General features: G+C 40.9%; 2 protein-coding genes across 3 annotated transcripts in view; one reads left to right on the top strand and one right to left on the bottom strand.

Annotated features, from left to right (window-relative positions):
• Positions 1–1,302: 1,302 nt before the first annotated feature.
• yrdc (yrdC N(6)-threonylcarbamoyltransferase domain containing) lies at positions 1,303–11,271 on the top strand. Its single transcript, XM_030394181.1, has 6 exons — positions 1,303–1,593; positions 7,172–7,364; positions 7,784–7,898; positions 7,988–8,107; positions 8,236–8,366; positions 10,577–11,271. Exons 1-6 carry the CDS (start codon positions 1,422–1,424, stop codon positions 10,644–10,646), a joined length of 801 nt encoding a protein of 266 aa, XP_030250041.1. The 5' UTR covers positions 1,303–1,421; the 3' UTR covers positions 10,647–11,271.
• Positions 11,272–11,989: 718 nt separating this feature from the next.
• LOC115567504 (glycoprotein endo-alpha-1,2-mannosidase-like protein) overlaps positions 11,990–18,579 on the bottom strand; it is a 37,830-nt gene continuing 31,240 nt past the window's right edge. Inside the window, exons 3-4 of one of the 2 annotated variants that reach the window (XM_030394175.1) lie at positions 15,815–15,891; positions 11,990–13,853 (exon numbers count right to left, since the gene is read on the bottom strand). In XM_030394175.1, the coding sequence (XP_030250035.1) occupies positions 13,217–13,853; positions 15,815–15,891 (714 nt within the window). In that variant the 3' untranslated portion in view covers positions 11,990–13,216. The remainder of the gene's footprint in view (positions 13,854–15,814; positions 15,892–18,579) is intronic. The other variant, XR_003981210.1, reaches the window with a different exon arrangement.

Here is an 18,579-nt window from a genome sequence, read left to right as displayed (position 1 = left end):
ACACTGATCATTTAACAGCTGAGCCAAAAAGATGTATGTTTTGTTACCTGTGTTGGAGGACGTGACCGCAGACATTTTATTTGTCCTGTAGCCTCTGGACTCCCACATTATGTCTGCCTTCTATGTTTTTAAGGAGGGGCTCACAGGTGATTTACATTTACCAATTAATGGGTGATGAGGAAGGCAGACAGGGTAAATAAATTGCAATTATATGCCAGTTGCACAATATGTAAAGGGAAAGGCCAGAAGATCCTAGCGGCAGACATATCCCCCCCCCCCCAAAAAAAATAAATATTTGAAGTTAAATTAAAAAACACAACATATAGCGCACTTAAGGAGCAAACCTCAGACTGATTTTCTGAAAAAGGAAAAAAATATTTAAAAAATTCTAAAACTATTGGGTAGCCAGTTCAGACAATTATCTTATATGATTTAAATAGGCTGTATTGAGAGTGTTAAATGTGTTTGATTGAGTAATAGATTGTTAAAAACTGTTGTATTTATTTAATCTTTTATTCTCATTTCATCAAGAATATTTAAATGTTATATCGTTAAAAACCAAAAACAAACAATAGCCTACAGAAATGTTCCCAGATTAAGGACGCTTCTTTAGAAATAAAATAAAAAAGACTATTGTGCAGCCACAAAAGGGCAATTTATTAGAATTATTCATTTTTTATCTTAGTGGAGTAATGAAGAAACAAACATCACATAGTCATGTCCAAACAATTCTGTGTTTAAATCAGAAGTATTTGTATTTTAAAAACTTCTTTATTATTACAATCAAAGGAAACAGCAGTGAAATCAACTGTACATGCAAACAAAGTTTAAATAAACAATGGAAGATAATAAGAAATAATATTGTAGCGACCTGGTAAATGTGTTCTGTTATATGCGTTAAATGTTTTATGAAAGGCTCTGAATGTTCATGTTGTTGGTGAGGAGCAGGAAGTGACGTCAGAAGATTGGCGTGGTTATGTTTTGGTTCCGGTTGAAGGAGGCGCGAGAGACAGGAGTTGTGTTGTATGGCGTGATTACGGCCAACAGTAATCAATAAGAGTTGTGACAATAAATGCACGTTATAAGACCAAAAGCTCACGAGTCCATTGTCCGCACAGCGGTCACGGACGGGACGCTACAATATTTCAAACGTAGTCCAACACAAACAAAAAATATGAAACAGTGTGAAAAAACAAACATGCCAGGGATTATTGTAAATATATAAAGTGAATTTAAAAATTAAAATGTGGGTAAAGTCTCACAGTCTTTGCAGCGTTTTTAGTTGCTGCTGGCCCTTTAAGAAAGTCAGCGTCAGTGTTTGGGGGCGTAACCCGGAAAACGTGTTATTTCATCGGGCAGGCGGCGACAACATGCTCTCCCCGGCTGTGAACTGACCCATTCATGGCTGTAGATGTGATTTTATGACGTCCGTCGGTAGCATCGCTGTAGGATTAGTGAAATCCAGAGCAGCTCACGGTTCAGCTGTAGCTCGTCGACTTGGAACAGACATGTGTAAAGAGCTGAAGACCAAAGTGCTGCGTTTGCTGCCGCCGACCTCCAATGGGCCGTCCGTCAACCAGGAGAGCCTCACAGGTTAGTCAGTCAACTGCACGTGGGTCACAAATCAAAATACCTAATGACTTTGATTGGTTTTCAGCTTTTAATGAGTTAATATTTGCGTTAGACGTGGCCAGTGTGTTGCATCAGATTCCTGTTCTCCCTGTCATGTCTGATGGACCGGCCCACACCCTGCTGAACTTCAGTCACAGGCCAATGATGTTGGACAGTAACACAAAGCATTAAGGCCCAAGAGACCGAGGTTTACAGTAGATTGGATCAGCTAAAGGGCTTTGGTAGTGTATGTTTGTTAAAGTCACTGAAAAAACTGGACAATAAAGCTTTACCTGTAATATTCAAAGGTGTATATATTCAAATGTATTATTCCCATAACTGAATAAACGAGCTGTTCTCATAGGAAAGTAAGATCCCCTGAAAGGTGGCAGGGTCTGCCACAAATAAACAAAGTGAAACGGTATGAAACTGTTGTCCTTTAAAGGTGCACTATGTAGTAAGAAAGACTGACCTTCGAGGAGAACCACCTGTTTTTCTTTGTTTATATGTGGCGGACCCTGCCACCGTCTAGCTTCGAACAGTCAGCACGTTTACATGCACAGTTTAGTCGGATTACAGCCATAGTTAGATTATGCTACTCAATCAGACAACTGCAGTTGTCCGAGTATACATGCCGGTGAGAAAATCGCATTATTGGCCGAAGCATGTCATACCTACCCCGGTACGATAGGTGGCGCTGTACCCATTTCAACTAGTGGCAATAGAGCCACCTCCGGCTGTCCTATTACGTCACCAGCAACAACAAACTGCATCGGCATTCGAGAAAGATGGCGTACGAAGTGCGAGACGAAGCTACATCTTTGTACATTTCGTATATGGTGTACATGATAATTACACAAACAAGATGCACAATGGCGCTCTTTCTTACGGTGATTTCAGAGGAAAGATGCTGCCGTCGCCGTCCTTCTACTTCCGGCTCCGAAGTAAATCCGATCCAATCTGATGGAATGTATACATGCAGGAGTAATGCGACTATCAATCGAATAATCTAGGTGTTTTAATTCAACTATGGGAAATCCGGTACGATTTTTGTCAGACTAAGTTGTATACATGCATCTTAAAAATCCGATCATAGTCGGGCTACCCCAGTAATTCGGTTTTCTTGAGTGTCATGTAAACGCACTGACTGTTCTGGGGACCTTGTCTTCCTCCGAGAACAGCTTGTTTATTCACTAATGGGAAACGTTTGTATTATTACCTCATTAATATTGTAAATATTACCATTCTGAGTTGGCATTTCTTCTCCAAAACGACATAGGGCCCCTTTAAACTGAGGAGTTATCTTTAACTTAATTAACAAGCTGTTTTTCAGAGGAAAACAGGGTCCCCAGAACACTGTTTGAAGCTAGAAAGGTGGCAGGGTCCGCCACATATAAACAAAGTAAAACAGTTTGAAACTGTGTTGTCCTTGAGAGTCAGTTTGTTTATTTGTTATCACGACCGAATAAACTGAATAGTTTGTTTATTTAGTTTGTTTAGGCATAAAAAAAAGTAAGAATTTCAGTAAAAAATGTCTTCCCCAAAATGACACAGTGCACCTTTAGTTAAGAAATGAATTTAAGCTATAATATGTTTATAAAATGAATGTAAAATACTCGACTCTTTTCAAAGTGTTAGCTTCTATAAATGTACAGACAGATGACAGCAGATGTGCTCGTGCATTGGAAGTGAATGACCTGATGAACTACGGATCTGTTGTGACAGTGGCTCCTTACAGAGCGATACATCACTAATGCATTAATGTGTAAGCATTATTTTAATGCAGCTACTTCAAGCATACCGTCGGGTTGCAGGAACAATCAATATTTATCATATTTATCACCCCACTTTATTTGTGTTCTGCATGCAAATCCTTGGACTGCGAAGTGACGGGTAGGTGACCCACAGCGAGGCGATGAGTGTCGCTGTGGAGGGAGTGTGTTCCCTCTGCTGTAGATGCATGAAGTAGCACAACTAGTGTTTTAGTATACAAGTGATCAGTAGAAAATAATTTAAGACCAAGTTTATGTTGGCCACAAAATATCCTTTCTTTCCATCTTTCCATGGTCCTTACCTGGTGAAAAAGGCTGTTTGTCGATAGGATTACACAAAAACTACTGAACAGATTTCTACGAAACTTGGATGCTTGGATAATGGAGTGTGAGCCCGCTATGATTGTTACTTTCCTCAAATTTGTATGGGATAGGCTCCTGTTTGCCTCGCCATTTGCCGTGTGTGAAGCCTCACCTGCAGAAATCAGTCGGATCTGCCTCGTTCGATCCCAGTATCATCGGCCCTGTCAGTCATTTGGGGAGAAAAATCAGTTGTTTAATTCAAGATCTTTTTTTTTTGAAGTTTTCTTAATATATCAAATGTGCAGTGCGTTATAGCCATTACAGAGACATGAAATGAGTATGGTATAACAAATACAGCATGCACCAATGAGATGTGCAATAATCCAAAAAAAAAAGAGAGAAATCGAACAGTGTACAAAACAATCCCTCCCCTGTCACTGCCAGAGTACTAGCCATAGCATAAGATCACTGTTAAACCAAAAGCCTGCGCTAGGAGTGAGTAAGAGGTGTGCAGCCTAGTTGAGTTGTACTCAAGGGCCAAGCCTTTACAGAGTCTGGAATGCTTTTAGGAAGGGACCCCACATTTTCTGGAACTTCTTATTTGATTGCTGAAGTGAGTATCTGATTTTTTCTCGTTTCAAGAAGGACATGATGTCTTCCAGCCATTGTGTATGAGTGGGAGGGAGAGCATCCTTTCACCTCGTCGAGCCAGAAGGGAGGCAAAAGATAAAGTGCGATGTTTTGCTATAGTTAACTTTTTCTCCCCTTCCATGATCCCAAACAGAGCAGTCAATGGGTGAATCTTGTTCAAACATGGTCGTTTACCCCGCCATAAGTATAAAGAAATAACTGAATCGAGAAGCTGAAAAAAAGGATCCAAGTGTAAAGAGTGGTAAATTCCTGGAAAAGGTACAGAAATTTGGGTAGAATGTTCATTTTGACTGAGTTGATGCGACCTACAAGAGACATCGACATGGGCGACCACTGTGTTAGGGTTTGTTTAGTTTGATTTAACAATGTGATAAGATTCTCTTGGAAAAGATCTTTGTGCTTCCTTGTCACGGATATGACCAAATAGGAAAATTTGTTGTTCTCAATTTTAAAAGGCAAACTGGTAAGATCTAAGGCACATGCCTCATTGTTGATGGGGAAGAGCTCACTTTTATTGAGATTCAATTTATAGCCTGAAAGTTTACCGAACTGACTAAGCAGCGACAGAACAGAGGGTAAAGAGGCCGTCGGATAAGAGATGAGGGGCAAAAGGTCGTCAGCATAAAGTGAGACTTTATGCTCAATGTCACCTCTCCAGATACCAGATACAGTCTTGCAAGAGCGGAGTGCTGTGGCAAGTGGTTCAACAGCCATGTTGAAAAGCATGGGACTGAAAGGGCACCCTTGATGGGTTCCACAGTGTAAATTAAAGGGTCTTGACTGTTGGGAGTTATTACGAATTGAGGCTGTGGGGTCCAAATAGAGTAGTTTAATCCATGAAGTAAAGTTTGGACCAAAACTGAACTTGTTCAGCAGCAAATAGGTAGACCCATTCAACGCGATCGAATGCTTTCTCTGCATCGAGAGAAACGACGCATTCGGGGACATCTTCAGAGGCGGAGTAGATCATATTTAACAGTCGTCTTATGTTGAAGTAGCACTGCCTGCCTTTAACAGAGCCGGTTTGGTCTTTGGATATGATTGTGGGAAGGGCATTTTTTAACCTGTGGGCTAGGACCTTGGCTAAAATGTTAGCGTCAGTGTTTAGGAGGGAGATGGGCCTGTAGGAAGCGCATTCCGTTGGGTCTTTACCTTTTTTAGCTATAAGCGTAATACAGGCCTCAGTAAATGAAGGAGGGAGGGAACCTTTTCTGCAAGATTCTGAGAGAACTGAACCTAACAATGGGGAAAGCAGCAAGAAAAACTTCTTTAAAAATTCTGCCGGGAAGCCGTCAGGACCTGGACACTTACCCGACTGCATTGAGGAAATGGCTAGTGCTATTTCTGCCTGGGATATAGGCTCTTCCAATCTCTTCCTTTAAATCTGGTGAAAGACTGGGAATACTGAGATCATTTAAAAAAATCTGAAATCTCATCACAATCAGCCCGAGATTCCGAGGTGTTAAGCTGGGTGTAGAAGTCCCTGAATGCTTCATTAATTTGTAAGTGATCCGTAGTTATATGGCCCTTTGGTAACCAGATCTTAGAAATATGTTGTTTAGCCTTGGAGCCTTTAAGTTGGTTGGCTAATAATTTGTCTGATTTGTCTCCATGTATATAAAACATAGTGCTACTTTTCAAGAGTGATTGTTCAAATGAATGAGTGGTGAGCAGGTCAAATTTAGTCTTGAGTTCCAATCGCTTTTTGTAAAGATCTGGAGACTTAGTCCGAACATGTTTATCGATCTCTTTGATTTGTTGGGCAAGGTCTGATCGCTCCTTATAGGATTTTCGCCTCACTTGCGCAGTGTAAGATATTATCTGTTCCCGGAGATAAGCCTTAAGGGAATCCCATACAATTAGACTAGATATGTCTGAAGACACATTAGTAGTGAGAAAAAAGGCTATCTCCTCATCCATGAATTTAACAAAATTATCGTCCGACAGCAAAGTTGAATTAAATCGCCAATGTCTGTCTCTTTGTGGCTGGCCAGGAAGGGACATGGTTAGGACAATAGGAGCGTGGCCAGAGGTGATAATGCTCTGATGAGCAATGAATGAACCAGGGGAATTAACTGATTGTCAATGAAAAAATAATCAGTCCTCGAGGATGTGTGATGAACGTGTGGAAAAAAGAGTATTCTCTGTCGCATGGGTGTAAAGAGCGCCACACATCGCAGACACCATAGTGAGAAAGAAAAGCCTGAAAGAAACGGGCTGACCTACTCGCTGTGCCAGGGTTCGTAGAGGATCGGTCCAAAATCGGGTCAAGCCAACAATTAAAGTTGCCACCGAGTATGAGAGAATATGTATTAAGATCTGGGAGCAGGGAGAACACTCGTTCGAAAAATGTTACATCATCCACATTAGGAGCGTAAACATTTACAAGTAGGGTTGTATAGTTTGAAAAATCAGTTGTTGATCTACTTTCTGAAGTGCGTTTTGTCATTTTCTGGAAGTGTGTCTTCATCACATAAATACAGGATGTTGGGTTTTGGTGTGTTTCTCCACGCGGCACCGCAGTCTGGCCCCAAAGCAAGATTCGGTGACGCAATGACCCTGCCTTCTTTTTTAGGTTCCTTAGGTTAAGCCCCAAGATGTCTGAATCATACACTTCCCATGATGCCACTCAGTAGCTGTGCTACGCACGAATCAGCAGAGCGCCATTCTAGATCAACGCTAGTTTCTCTTTCTGCCCCACAAATCAATTTACAATCTGCGACTTCACCTGTTCTGCACCCGTGTTCTTTAACCCCTTCATATTTGGTTTATCACATGCGCTTTGTGGTCAGTAACTCCTCATCGACCGCTCCGTGTCGTCTCTTGACCTGCAGATGCGGAAATCATGAGTTGCACGGTGAAGGCTCTGAAGGAGGGCCATGTGGTCGCTGTGCCCACAGACACTATCTACGGCCTGGCGTCTCTCGCCCAGAACTCCGAGGCCATCGGCAAAACCTACGACATCAAAGGACGGAACGCACAGAAGCCGCTGGCCATCTGCGTGGGAGAAATCCGGGATATCTATAAGTAAGTGCTTTTGCTGCTGCTACAGAACAAGAGGACAGATTTCAATCCTGACCCACAGTGAACATTATGTACTGATAATTTAGTGCCTAATATTTGTACTTGAGTAAATGTTCTCAGATACGTCCCACCCCTGCAGATGATATTAGTCACACACAGAAGAGTCACATGCAGAGAGGAGACATCTTCACACCGAGACACACTTTACACTTTAAGTGACAGGAACACCTGCTGTCACAGAAATGAGCAGCATTCATTCATTAATTTGTTAGGTAATTATATTTTAGCTCAAGGCATTTTGTAAGCGAGTCGCAAATGAAAGCAGACAATTAAAGGTCTACATCCTGGATGAAACACAGATAGTAACAGGTTAAATATGTCAAATGTTAAAAATGACTGGCTCAACGTAATCTTGTCTCCAGGTACTGTAAGGTGCCGGTGGAGGAGGCGCTGTTAGCTGACCTGCTGCCCGGTCCCGTCACGCTTGTGTTCGAACGATCCGAAGTACTGAACGCAGATCTCAACCCCTTCACTTCAGTAAGTCCACTCCAGAAAATAAAAATGTGAAACAATGTTATTTAACGGATGTCAATCACATTTGGTTTACTCCTCTCTGTGCCGCTCAGCTCGTAGGCGTACGCATCCCAGACCACGCCTTCATGAGACGCCTCTGCCAGATGTGCGGGGAGCCGCTCGCACTCACCAGCGCCAACATCAGCTCGTACACCAGCACCGTGGCCGTACACGTGAGGGATTCATTATTCATTTTCAGACCGTTTTTCCCAGCAGATTTCTTTGTTTTCTCTCTTTGTCCAGTCAAGTTTGCAAAATATTTTTTTTAATCTTTGATTTTGCCGTGTTTTTCGTTTTGAAGGAGTTTGAGGAGCTCTGGCCCAAACTTGCAGTGGTGGTGGACGGCGGACCTATAGGGAGCAAGAACCGCCTCGGATCAACAGTGGTGGACCTGTCAGTGCTCGGCAAATACCGCATCATCAGACCCGGCTGGTGAGTTTGTGCTGTTATTTGGACCCAGTTAGGTTTTGACTTGAGAGTTACATGTGCTTTAGTTTTCTCTGTAAATTAAATCATATCTTCAATTAATATCCACAAAATTATGTAAAGGAATGCTAAAATTTTAACAGATTATTTAAATGCTTTTTTCAATTACCTTTATCATGTTTTAAATGAATGTGATAAAGGTCACATTATACCACCATGTGACAAAATAGCCCCACACTCAAGGATGTAGTGTGATGCTGATCTGAAAACTATATCATGGCGCATCATGTGAAGGTGTACCAGATCCATATTTGCTGATTCTTAGTATGTTGTGTGTTTATGGTGAAAAAGTGACCAAATAAACAGTGAATACTTGGGGTAGACCTGTTTAATCGCCCAGAGCCAATATTCAGAATTTTCTGATTCTCAGTAAATTTTTCTGTCAGGTTGCCGATTAAAATAAACACATTTTTAAAAATGTGCAAAAAAATCAAATTGGCTTTGGCTTTTTTAGTCTCCCTGATTGTTTAATAATCGGTATCAGCCCTGAAAAAGCCATATCGGTTGACCCCTGCTAAATAGTTTTGAGTCTGCTGTCGATTTGTGCTATGTGTGTTTAAATGTGTTAAAACGTTTTGAAGTCTTTTTCAAATCTCACATCACAGACATTAACATTGTTTTCTTTCTTGTGTTTATGACTTGAGAACTGGTGGAAAAATAAGTTTTGATCAGATAATCTTTGAGTTCCTTAAGATTTTTTCCATCTGTAAAAGACCATTTTTTGGTGGGGAAAAAAAGTGGGGGAAAAAAAATAATCAGATCATCTTTCTACTAAGCTGTTCACACCAGCCTGGTTAATTTTGCAACCGTGAAGTTATGTTCCCGGTCTATCCACATGCCACCGTGCTTTTGGAACACTGAAACCGTGGTCGTTTGAAACCGGAGTTTAGGGTGAGGTTTTCGGCCGATTCGGGTTTCAGCGGTTGCGTGTGGATATGACAACCGTGAATATTTCCATTGCTTACGTCAGAGCTGAGCGTGTGCCTCTGTAAATATTGCAGGCGCAGCAATGTAAACACAGAGTAACGACAGTTAGAAGGCGGTTAGAGGTTAACTAGCTTCGTTTGATAACTTGGCTCATATGGACGTGACAAAGTTGTTGTTTATTGGCCTGCTGTCAGCTGTGTTCGGCTGTCATGTCCAGCTGCTCAACCTAATGCAACAACGGCGGCACCTGGATGAGCAACGACAGAGACTGCTCCTCTTGCTAGCAAACAAACGATGCAACCTTGCGAGTCGCCATTGTTGTTTGTGTTTTGGTATTTGCCACACTTCCCCTTTCCGGTTTTAAACTATTTTGATTGGTTAAAACAGCCTTCCCGTTTTACCTTACATCCCCACCTATTGCTGTGGCATATGTATTACACGTATATTGCATCACTTGGTGGCGGATTTTACGGTTGCGTATTTTTATTACACCACTCGTGTGGACGCGGAATTTTATTCAACAAAACCTCAGTTGCAAAATAACCTGGTCTGGTGTGGACAGGGCCTAAGTTTCTTTTTTTCCCATCCGTGAAATTTCATGAACAAAAAAAATGTGATGATACAAAATGTAATATCATGATACTAACCGCGCCCAAACAGTCACAACGGACAGTGTTTGCTTTTGCTAAAGACAACATGTAACCTCATTCAAATCCCTCGGCTCGCCAGTTTCTCCTGCATTAAACCCAAACTGTTGCCAAACTGGTGAGATGGCGTTCTTCTTTCCTAGAGACTAAATCCTTATTGTCTTTATGTTAAAGCATGCATGCCTACATCAGTGTCAGTTGATCTCAGCCTCATCCCCACCTCGTCCAGAAATCGACGCCACGCTGCATCTACTGCAACAACAGCGCCAGAGTGAATTTTTTTTTCAAAATAAAAGCCTGAAGATGCTGTAACAGCTGTTCGATTTGCAGAAATATTTTCCATAAAAATAAGTCAAAGATCGCAGACGGACATCGCACTCATTTGATCACTGCCTGTTCGTGTGAAATTGACAAGTATGTTGCTGAATATGTAAAAACCGATCATAGAAAGCAACTAAAAGTATTTTTTGCATCATTTATTGTCGAGTATAACACATTTACTTCACTGTTTCACCCAAACCTCCCACATTCCCTCTAATGGAGACTCGGTACATTAAACAAGAAATGACTTCTGTTTTTCAGTGCCCTGTCTTCTACGGTTGATGTGCTGGAGAACAAATATGGACTGTCAGAGGACTCGGGGGAGCAGTGACCCTTGAACCCTCCACACTCTGCAACACATGCTGAAACGCACAAACCAGCTTTGACCCGGGCGCTTCCTCAGAAAAGACGAATCCTCTCCGAGCTCTTGTGGAAGAATTCCTCTATCCCGGGAAAGACTTCAACTCAGGAACGCCGAGCGTTAAACCCTTGTTATTGTTCTGATGACTTCTTATCTTAATTTCCATATTCTCTGCCTTACTGAGTTTCTAGACAATACTAATTTATTCAGAAATATAGATCAAGGTGAGCTATAGAAAATGGGATTTATTTCTTTTTGGTATAAAAATAAAATCTTTTTGTATTTTTAAAATTGAGAATACAATCTTTTGAGTTTTTATTTTTGTTAGAAATTGCATTGACTGTACTTCAGACTATTTTTTATCAAAATATGGATTAAATCCCTTGTATTTTTTATCTGCATGTCCGTCAAACAGTGACACTCCGGCACTAAATGGGTCAGTTAAAATAACATTGTTCCATTTCATAGGTTAAAGTGTATTTACAAGATGGAAATTAACGCTGTAATATAATAACACTGTAAATGCTCTTCACCGTTTTTTTTGATGAATTGTACAGCCATGGCATGACGACATTAAAAGATTTCTGTAACATAGTCTTATTAATGCATGTGAAGCTATTTGAGACACACTCCTGTCTTTATTTTTAGGTGCCAGGCTTTCACTCATAATTGATTCTCAATGGAGTGTGAAATCAAGAGTCAGATTGTAAATGTTAAAAGAAAAAAATAATAATTGAAGACTCCACTCAGAAGCGGCCTTCACACCCACAGACCCATCAGACGGTGTACTTTTATCCTCAAAAGTGCCTTTTTACTTTAGTAGACAGCAGGATTTCATCAGACGTCAATCACGCAAATCCATTTAGCAGAGTGCATCAGTCAGTGTCACATCCTTTACATTCATACAGCCACTCAGAGATATTGAAAAGTTTTAGCTTCTGAATTTGTTTTTTTTTTCTGAAGTAAAAGAAATTTGTGTGCCCATGACGGTTTAGTTCAACAAAGGGAATTAAACCAAGATTCAGATGATCAAGCAGGTTTGTCAATATTAGGGAAAGTTCTGCAAAATTCGGTTAATGTTTTCACAACCTGTAGGCCAAAACCTTTGTCAAGCACAGAGGAGAGGAGCAGGGATATAAATGTAGAAATACTATAGGGGTGTTTTAGTTTTCTGACCAGCTAAGACACTTTTCTTGAAGTTTCCTCAGGAGGGCTTTCACCAATTCAGCCTCTGAAATGATACGACACCCTAATTGAGTTGCATGATTTGAAATAAGTGTAAGTAATAACTTTGAAAGCAATAGTTTGACATATCGGGGAAATAAACATTTTTACTTTCTTGCTGAGAGTTCAATAAGAAGATTGACGTGATCATAATCATAGCATCGACCAGCAGAGACTCCGCAAAGTCACCACTCGTTTTAACATTTTAGTTTCTGTACAAACACATTTCGGTTCTGTCACCGTGCGCTCGCGAGCAGTCAGAGCAAAAATGTAGAAAGTCGGGAGAAATTTAGGTACACGAGTCACTGACATGGCGCTGAAACATGTTGGACGAAAGTTTTGTCCGACATTGGTTGATGGTAAGAAACTTTTACAAGAGTCGTGTATTATGTAGTCACCGTATCGTTTCCTTCGCACTTAATTGTAACTCAACTACTGGAAACCGGAAAGATGTTGTTTATGAAAATGCAAAACAGCTTTTTTGGCGTCCATGTTGCCCCGACATGACGCACATGAACACACTGAAGAACGACTTCCCAGGAAATGGGACCATCTGAAGAGCACGTGAATGCAGCATTAGACATGACCAGGTTAGCGGTTTCCTCTTGTATCCGGTTTTTATGCTAAGCTAAGCTAACTGGCTGGTTGAGTGGTATCGAGCTTGCCATTTAATTGTTTGCCAGAAAACAAACTGAAGTATTTCCCAACTGAATCAAGTTAAAGATGTGGGGGTTTTTGCATGCCAATTTTACTCTCCACTTGCATGTTCAAAGTCTATTTACATGTTTCAACAAGCTCTCCGAACGGACTTAACGGGAGGATCAACATGAGCATCTCGCAGTGTTTGAGAGCCTGTTGTGGATGAAAACAAATCCTTGAAAATGTTAACTGCAGAATGAGGCCTTAACAATGCGACACTTGGTGCTTACAAATGTAAGGCAGAAGTCTGTTTGAGGCAGTTGTTCATTAAGTTGCATTAAGTGAGCAGAAACAAGCCGACAGAGTCATTAAGAAGTCTGTGTTTTCAATGCAAAGATGGAACTAATTCCCAAGAATAACCCTTTAATGCAGCTGTACCTGAAAACTCAACAAAGACAGTCAACGCCACCAACACGAGTCCGAATCTTTACAGATCAGCGTGTGTGCACAAACACACACAGTCGTAGACACTCTCACATCTAAAAGGTCAAAGCGTGTCCGTGTGCACTCACGTCCACACCGAGCAGTCTCTACATTCACTATCTTTTGTTCTCTCTCTTTCATGTGTACACACACTTCCACTAGAGCATGCTCTTTCAAGTCAGTTTGATGAAAGCTCACATGAGCCACTGCTCCTTCTCTTTGTTGAACTGCTCCGCCCAGCGCCGGGTCAGCTCCAGGTAGTGATCAGGGCCGTGTGGCTGATAGTCCAAGTACACACGGGTCACAGTTTTTTTGGGCACAGCCCTCTCTATCTGCGTCCCTTCATGCCATTCGTTAAAAGACGTGATGGTGACCATCTCCGGCCTCGCGTTCAGCGCCGCTTGCAGGGCCGTCTCATAGTAACGGCCGTTCACCCTGTTGCGGGTGTTGTGGTTGTTCCATGGCCGGATGCTGGTGTCGATGTAACCCGGTCCAACACTGGGGATGAAGAGGAGATTGTTGCCGTCGCAAAAAGCTTTGATGGCCTTCCAGTTCTGGTGAGAGGAGCCGAAGGAGAAACCGTTGGAAGCAAAAAAAGTGTACATGCCATCAAAGCCTCCCGCGAGGATGTCGTGCTTATGGCGCTCCTCCACGATCAGGGCAATAAAGATGGAGTCGTAGGCCGAGCCACGCACGCTGTGGGAGCCGGTGGGAGTCAGAAACTCCGACCAGGACTCTGGTGGAGTCAGGTAGGAGTCGTAGATGTAAAATAGAGGAAGACTCTTCCCTGTGCTGGAAGTGAACTTGTAGAAGGCTCCGTGGTCACCGTACCTTTCAAGACAATAATAAATCAGTAAGTTAGCACTGAAACAATTAATTGATTCACGATTGGTTGATTAAGTCAAGAGAAATAGTTTTCTCTCCTGGGTTTGATTTGAGAACTGGTGGGAAATAAAGTTTTGCACGAGTTCCTTAATATTCTTTTCCATCTTCCATCTTTAAAACTAAATTTTTTGTTCATGTGTAAACAGTGAAAAAAAATAATTTTTCAGTAAAAGAAAAATTGTATGTAACAGTGATTTTTTTCTGAAGAAGATTTGAGAAACTGAGTAGGGGAAATATTTCATGAGAAAAAAAAATGAGAATCTTATGTCAAACAGTGAGAAATATTTTTCTTCAAGAGAAAAAAAAAATGATATGAAGAGGCTTCCAAAAATATCTCCAAGATATAAAATCTTTCGCAAATTATTATTTTTTTTGTCTTTTTCTCCCTACTTGGTTTCACAAAAAAAACCTTCTCCAGAAAAAAAATAAAAATCACTCAGTTTAAAAACATTACTTTTTTTTTTATCTGAAAAAGATGTTTCACTGTTTTATGTATGAACAAAAAGAATCTTCCTCTGAATAAAATGTTTTTGTTCACGTTTTCACAGATGGAAAAATATTTTAAGGAACTTATAAGGATTATCCTAGAAAACCTTTTTTCCCCCCACCAGTTGTCAAGTCATAAACACAAGAGAGAAAACAATTTGATCAGACATGAAAAAGAAACATTCTGTACTTGCCGGGCTTCCATACAAATCTGCTCAGAAGTTTTTTTTGTATGTTTTTGGGAACAAGTGGATATTTTGGCTTGATGGCTCTTAAACCTCTTAACAAGTAGTTGGCCATCATGGGTTAGTCATCACAAACTCATGCCCTGCAGTCATATATTGTTAGAACTTGAAGAGCTTTATTTCAAATTGTAGTGGTGATCCAAAAATTTTTAAAGATACAAAATATATCTGGTTGAATTGTAAGAAAATGTGTATAGAATAATGCACAATTATGGAAGATAGTTTCATTTGTCTTAAATCGATGGATAAACAGTATTCAATATATGATGCATATGACGACAGTGAGATTATATATTATATTTTTACAATACTGTATCAAATCACAATATGCTCATTGTGAGGAACCTATAGAGAATATTCAGCTAAGTCTGCAGCTCCACGTCAGAGCTTTACAGTGAGTTTCAGCTCATTGATTAGCTGTCTGGCCCACAACTTCACCGTTTAGGCTGCAGCAGACAGCTGTTTTTAGAGAAAATGCTCTTAAAACTCACTGTACGTTACCTGCTCCACATTAAACAGCAATCAGACCCATTGGTTCAGTGGAGTCAGCGGAGCATTTAGCAGCTACTGAACTAGATTTTTTCCAGAATAGTTGGTGGAGACCAAAAACCGAGCTAAAAGAAGAGGGAATACTGGACTTAAATTTGCCAGGTGTCCAGAATCACGGTTTCCAAATTAGTCATTTAAGTTGCTCCGTAACTGTTGGGTAAATAAGCAGCCATTTGCTAACACAATCGAAATTTAAACTTAAAAAGGTGAGGAAATGTCAATGTTGTGTTCACATCTTGTTTCTGCTGCAAACATATGCCAGAGAAAAGTCGGTTGTTGCAGTTTTAAATACTACACAAGGGGATGTTATAAGGAGAAAACTTAAAAATGTATCCCCTGGGTACCATGATTGTCGACAACAGGTTAAATAGTTTGTCTTGGACAAGCATGTTGGTGAAAGGCAAATTCTGATCAAATATTGGTGCTATGGAGACGGTCAGAGGGTAACTGTGTGTTGCTAACTGAATACCTTCAGATGTTTGGGGCTTTGGTGTTTGTATGTATGAGCAAACTTGTTACTAAAGGTTAGGAAAACAAGATTTTTCCTGCCCACCCAAGTCATGAAACTGGCCTTATATAATCAAAAAGAGTTGAAAGTTGAGTCAGTGATGAAGAAGTGCAGCCTACCTGTCAATGATGTACTTGATGTTGTCGTGCACACTCTGGTCGTTTCGTCCTCGGTACGGCTGGATGTGAAACGCAACCTAGGAAAACATGCAGAAGGACACACGCCTCATTGGTTTCTATTCATCATTTTACTACTATTAAAGAATTCATACCAAGCTCAGCACTTACAGATGACCATGGCAATATTGACTTATATTCAACATTCAGCTACTTAACAGAGGCTCCTTACAAAAAGCTGACAAATGCGATAATAATAGTTCATATTGGTTTTCAAATTAAAGTCAGGGACAAAATAGCTCAGCGAGATGCATATTAGAGTTTGGACTGTCGTAAATGTGCAAAACAAGTTAGTCATGCACCGTTTTGACCTCATGCTGCCTTGAAGCTTAGCATGACATCAGGCTGTTACAGATGATGTTACTTGTTTACAGGTTCCCTAAAAAAAAAGAACCCACAATGAATAAAAATGTAAAACGCTGACTTTTGCAACCACCGTTAGTGAGTCAAGCAGCTCCTTTTGTACAAGATGTGACTGTTAAGACGGACACATTCAGTCACACTGAAGGAGACGTTTTTTTTTTTTCACCCTGCAGTGAGTGGTGGCCCGCTGGAGACTTATCTAACACGCAGTTAATGGCTCAGTCAGACACGAGTGTTTGCAATAGATGAACAAAAGCAGCAGGAGGGAAACAAGGGACCTGAAGTGACACGTACACAAAAAGTACTTAAGTTGAATATTTTAAGGCACGGACGGAGAATTCAGCGACTTTGAATAATGCATGATTGAAGTGAAACACTTCTGACGCAGCAGACAGCCAAGGGGAACAAAGTGAAGGGAAAAAAAAAGGGGCTTTTTAAGATGGAGGAGGCCGACTAAATGGATGCACGATGTCACTGAGTGAGCTACACGAGGCTGACATAACCAATGTTGTGTTATGTCCGTCTTAGTCTTGAGAAAGTCGGCCTTTAGCCCAGTATTTCACTTGAATGAGAGTGAGAGTCTGCAGCCCTGTGGCTCTGTGAGGCTCTGCTTTTGCTTAGCTTTGATGCTAATGAGCTCTCAATGGTATGACTAACTTGCTGATGTTAAGTGTGTTTAACGTTTACCATGCTAATAAGCTAACATTTCCTAATTAGCACTGACGTACACAACATGTAGTGTAGTACACAACATACAGGGTATATCTCTTGTCTTGTCTAAGCTCCATATATAACCAGAGGGGGTGATGGGTGAGGACGCCTTTCCCCATGTTAACCTCCCGCTCTGGGAATGTCGTTAGTTTTGCAGGTATTGAGCCATAAACCAAAGTATCAAACAAATCAGATATTTGACAAGATGAAGGGGAATTCTACGTGATCACCTGCAGAAAAGTGGGAAGTAACTGAGTACAAATACCTTCTTACTGTACAGATATTTCAGGTATCTGTGCTTTTCCTTTAGTATTTATTTTTTAACATTTTTACATTTTAACTCTACACTTTCTACTAATTACATTTTCAACTTGCTACGTTGCTTATTATGCATTTGAGGGGGATTATCATTAACATGTTTTTTGCGTCACCGCACGCCGCCTTCTTGAAATCTCAAGAAGGATTTCAACCTATCAGTGCGCATCAGCGAGGCGAAACGACGTGAAAAAGACGTAACAATAGACGGAGAGGGAGACCTGAAGGGGAAATGTCCTTCAGAGGGATACTTTACTTTTAAAACATCTGATTCACAATTCATCTAGAGGAGGACATGCATGTGTGTAAATGTCATGGTAATTCATTCAATAGTTACAGAGACATTTATCTAAAAACACAAATTGCTGCAGGTAGCCGTGGAAGGAAAGCCATAAGGATTCATCCTGTGGGTGCCATGTATGATATTTCAGTCAATTGACAATGATGAAAAAGGACGTTTTCCATTTTTCTTCCAATCTAATCTTTGTTGGTGCTGTTTGTGATGTTGGGCCTGTTTTTTGTTTCTTAAATTGTTGGGGAAAACAGCGACGCTGGTGAACCGAGTGTGTCACTGTGACATTGAGCATAAGTGTACTAATGGATTAAAGTAATGTTTTAGAATAGGCAGAGGCCAAGCAAACGGTTTTTTAAACTGCAAACGCCTAAAGATGAAGGAGGCAAGAAAAAACGTAGATGCTAAGTGCTCTAAAGTGCCATAAAACGTATATTTTGATGGTGCGAAATGCACATCGCTGGCAAAATATCAATTCGAAGAAAGATAGAGGAAGAGAGCTCCTGGCCATCTGAGTAAATCTGAGCCTGGGATGTTTATGAAGCCGTAACTCTCTGGATTTCTTGTAAAGTCCAATAAAGAGAGACTGAATATGAAGCTATTTTGAAAACTGTGAGGTATAAAATGATGTGAAGCCACATAATTATCATCCACGGAGGGGGGGGGCAGCTCATTTTCCAAACACGCTGGCCCATTACTCTGTGGTGATTTAGAAGTAAATGAGACAGAGCCGACGCATTTTAATACCTCATAAACATTGACAGCATGAGCCTGGAACAACCCCAGCATGATTTATGCTGAGCAGAGTGGAATTTAGTGCCATGTCGTGCAGAAAGAACAAAAAAGGGGGGGGTATGAGCCAACACACCGATGAAGGTCCAGACCTTTATAACAATTAGATCAATTTCAACAAAGCTGAGCACGTTTTGTTATAGCAAAAGTGTCAAGTCTCATTCTGTGGTCAAAGCCAGTGGACACACGGCATAATGGAGGTTCATGTACGATCGATTGTGGCGACTCTGTGCAT

This window comes from Sparus aurata, chromosome 17, assembly GCF_900880675.1.
Source record: "Sparus aurata chromosome 17, fSpaAur1.1, whole genome shotgun sequence".
Lineage (NCBI taxonomy): Eukaryota > Metazoa > Chordata > Actinopteri > Spariformes > Sparidae > Sparus > Sparus aurata.
This window is presented reverse-complemented; position numbering and strand designations above follow the sequence as displayed.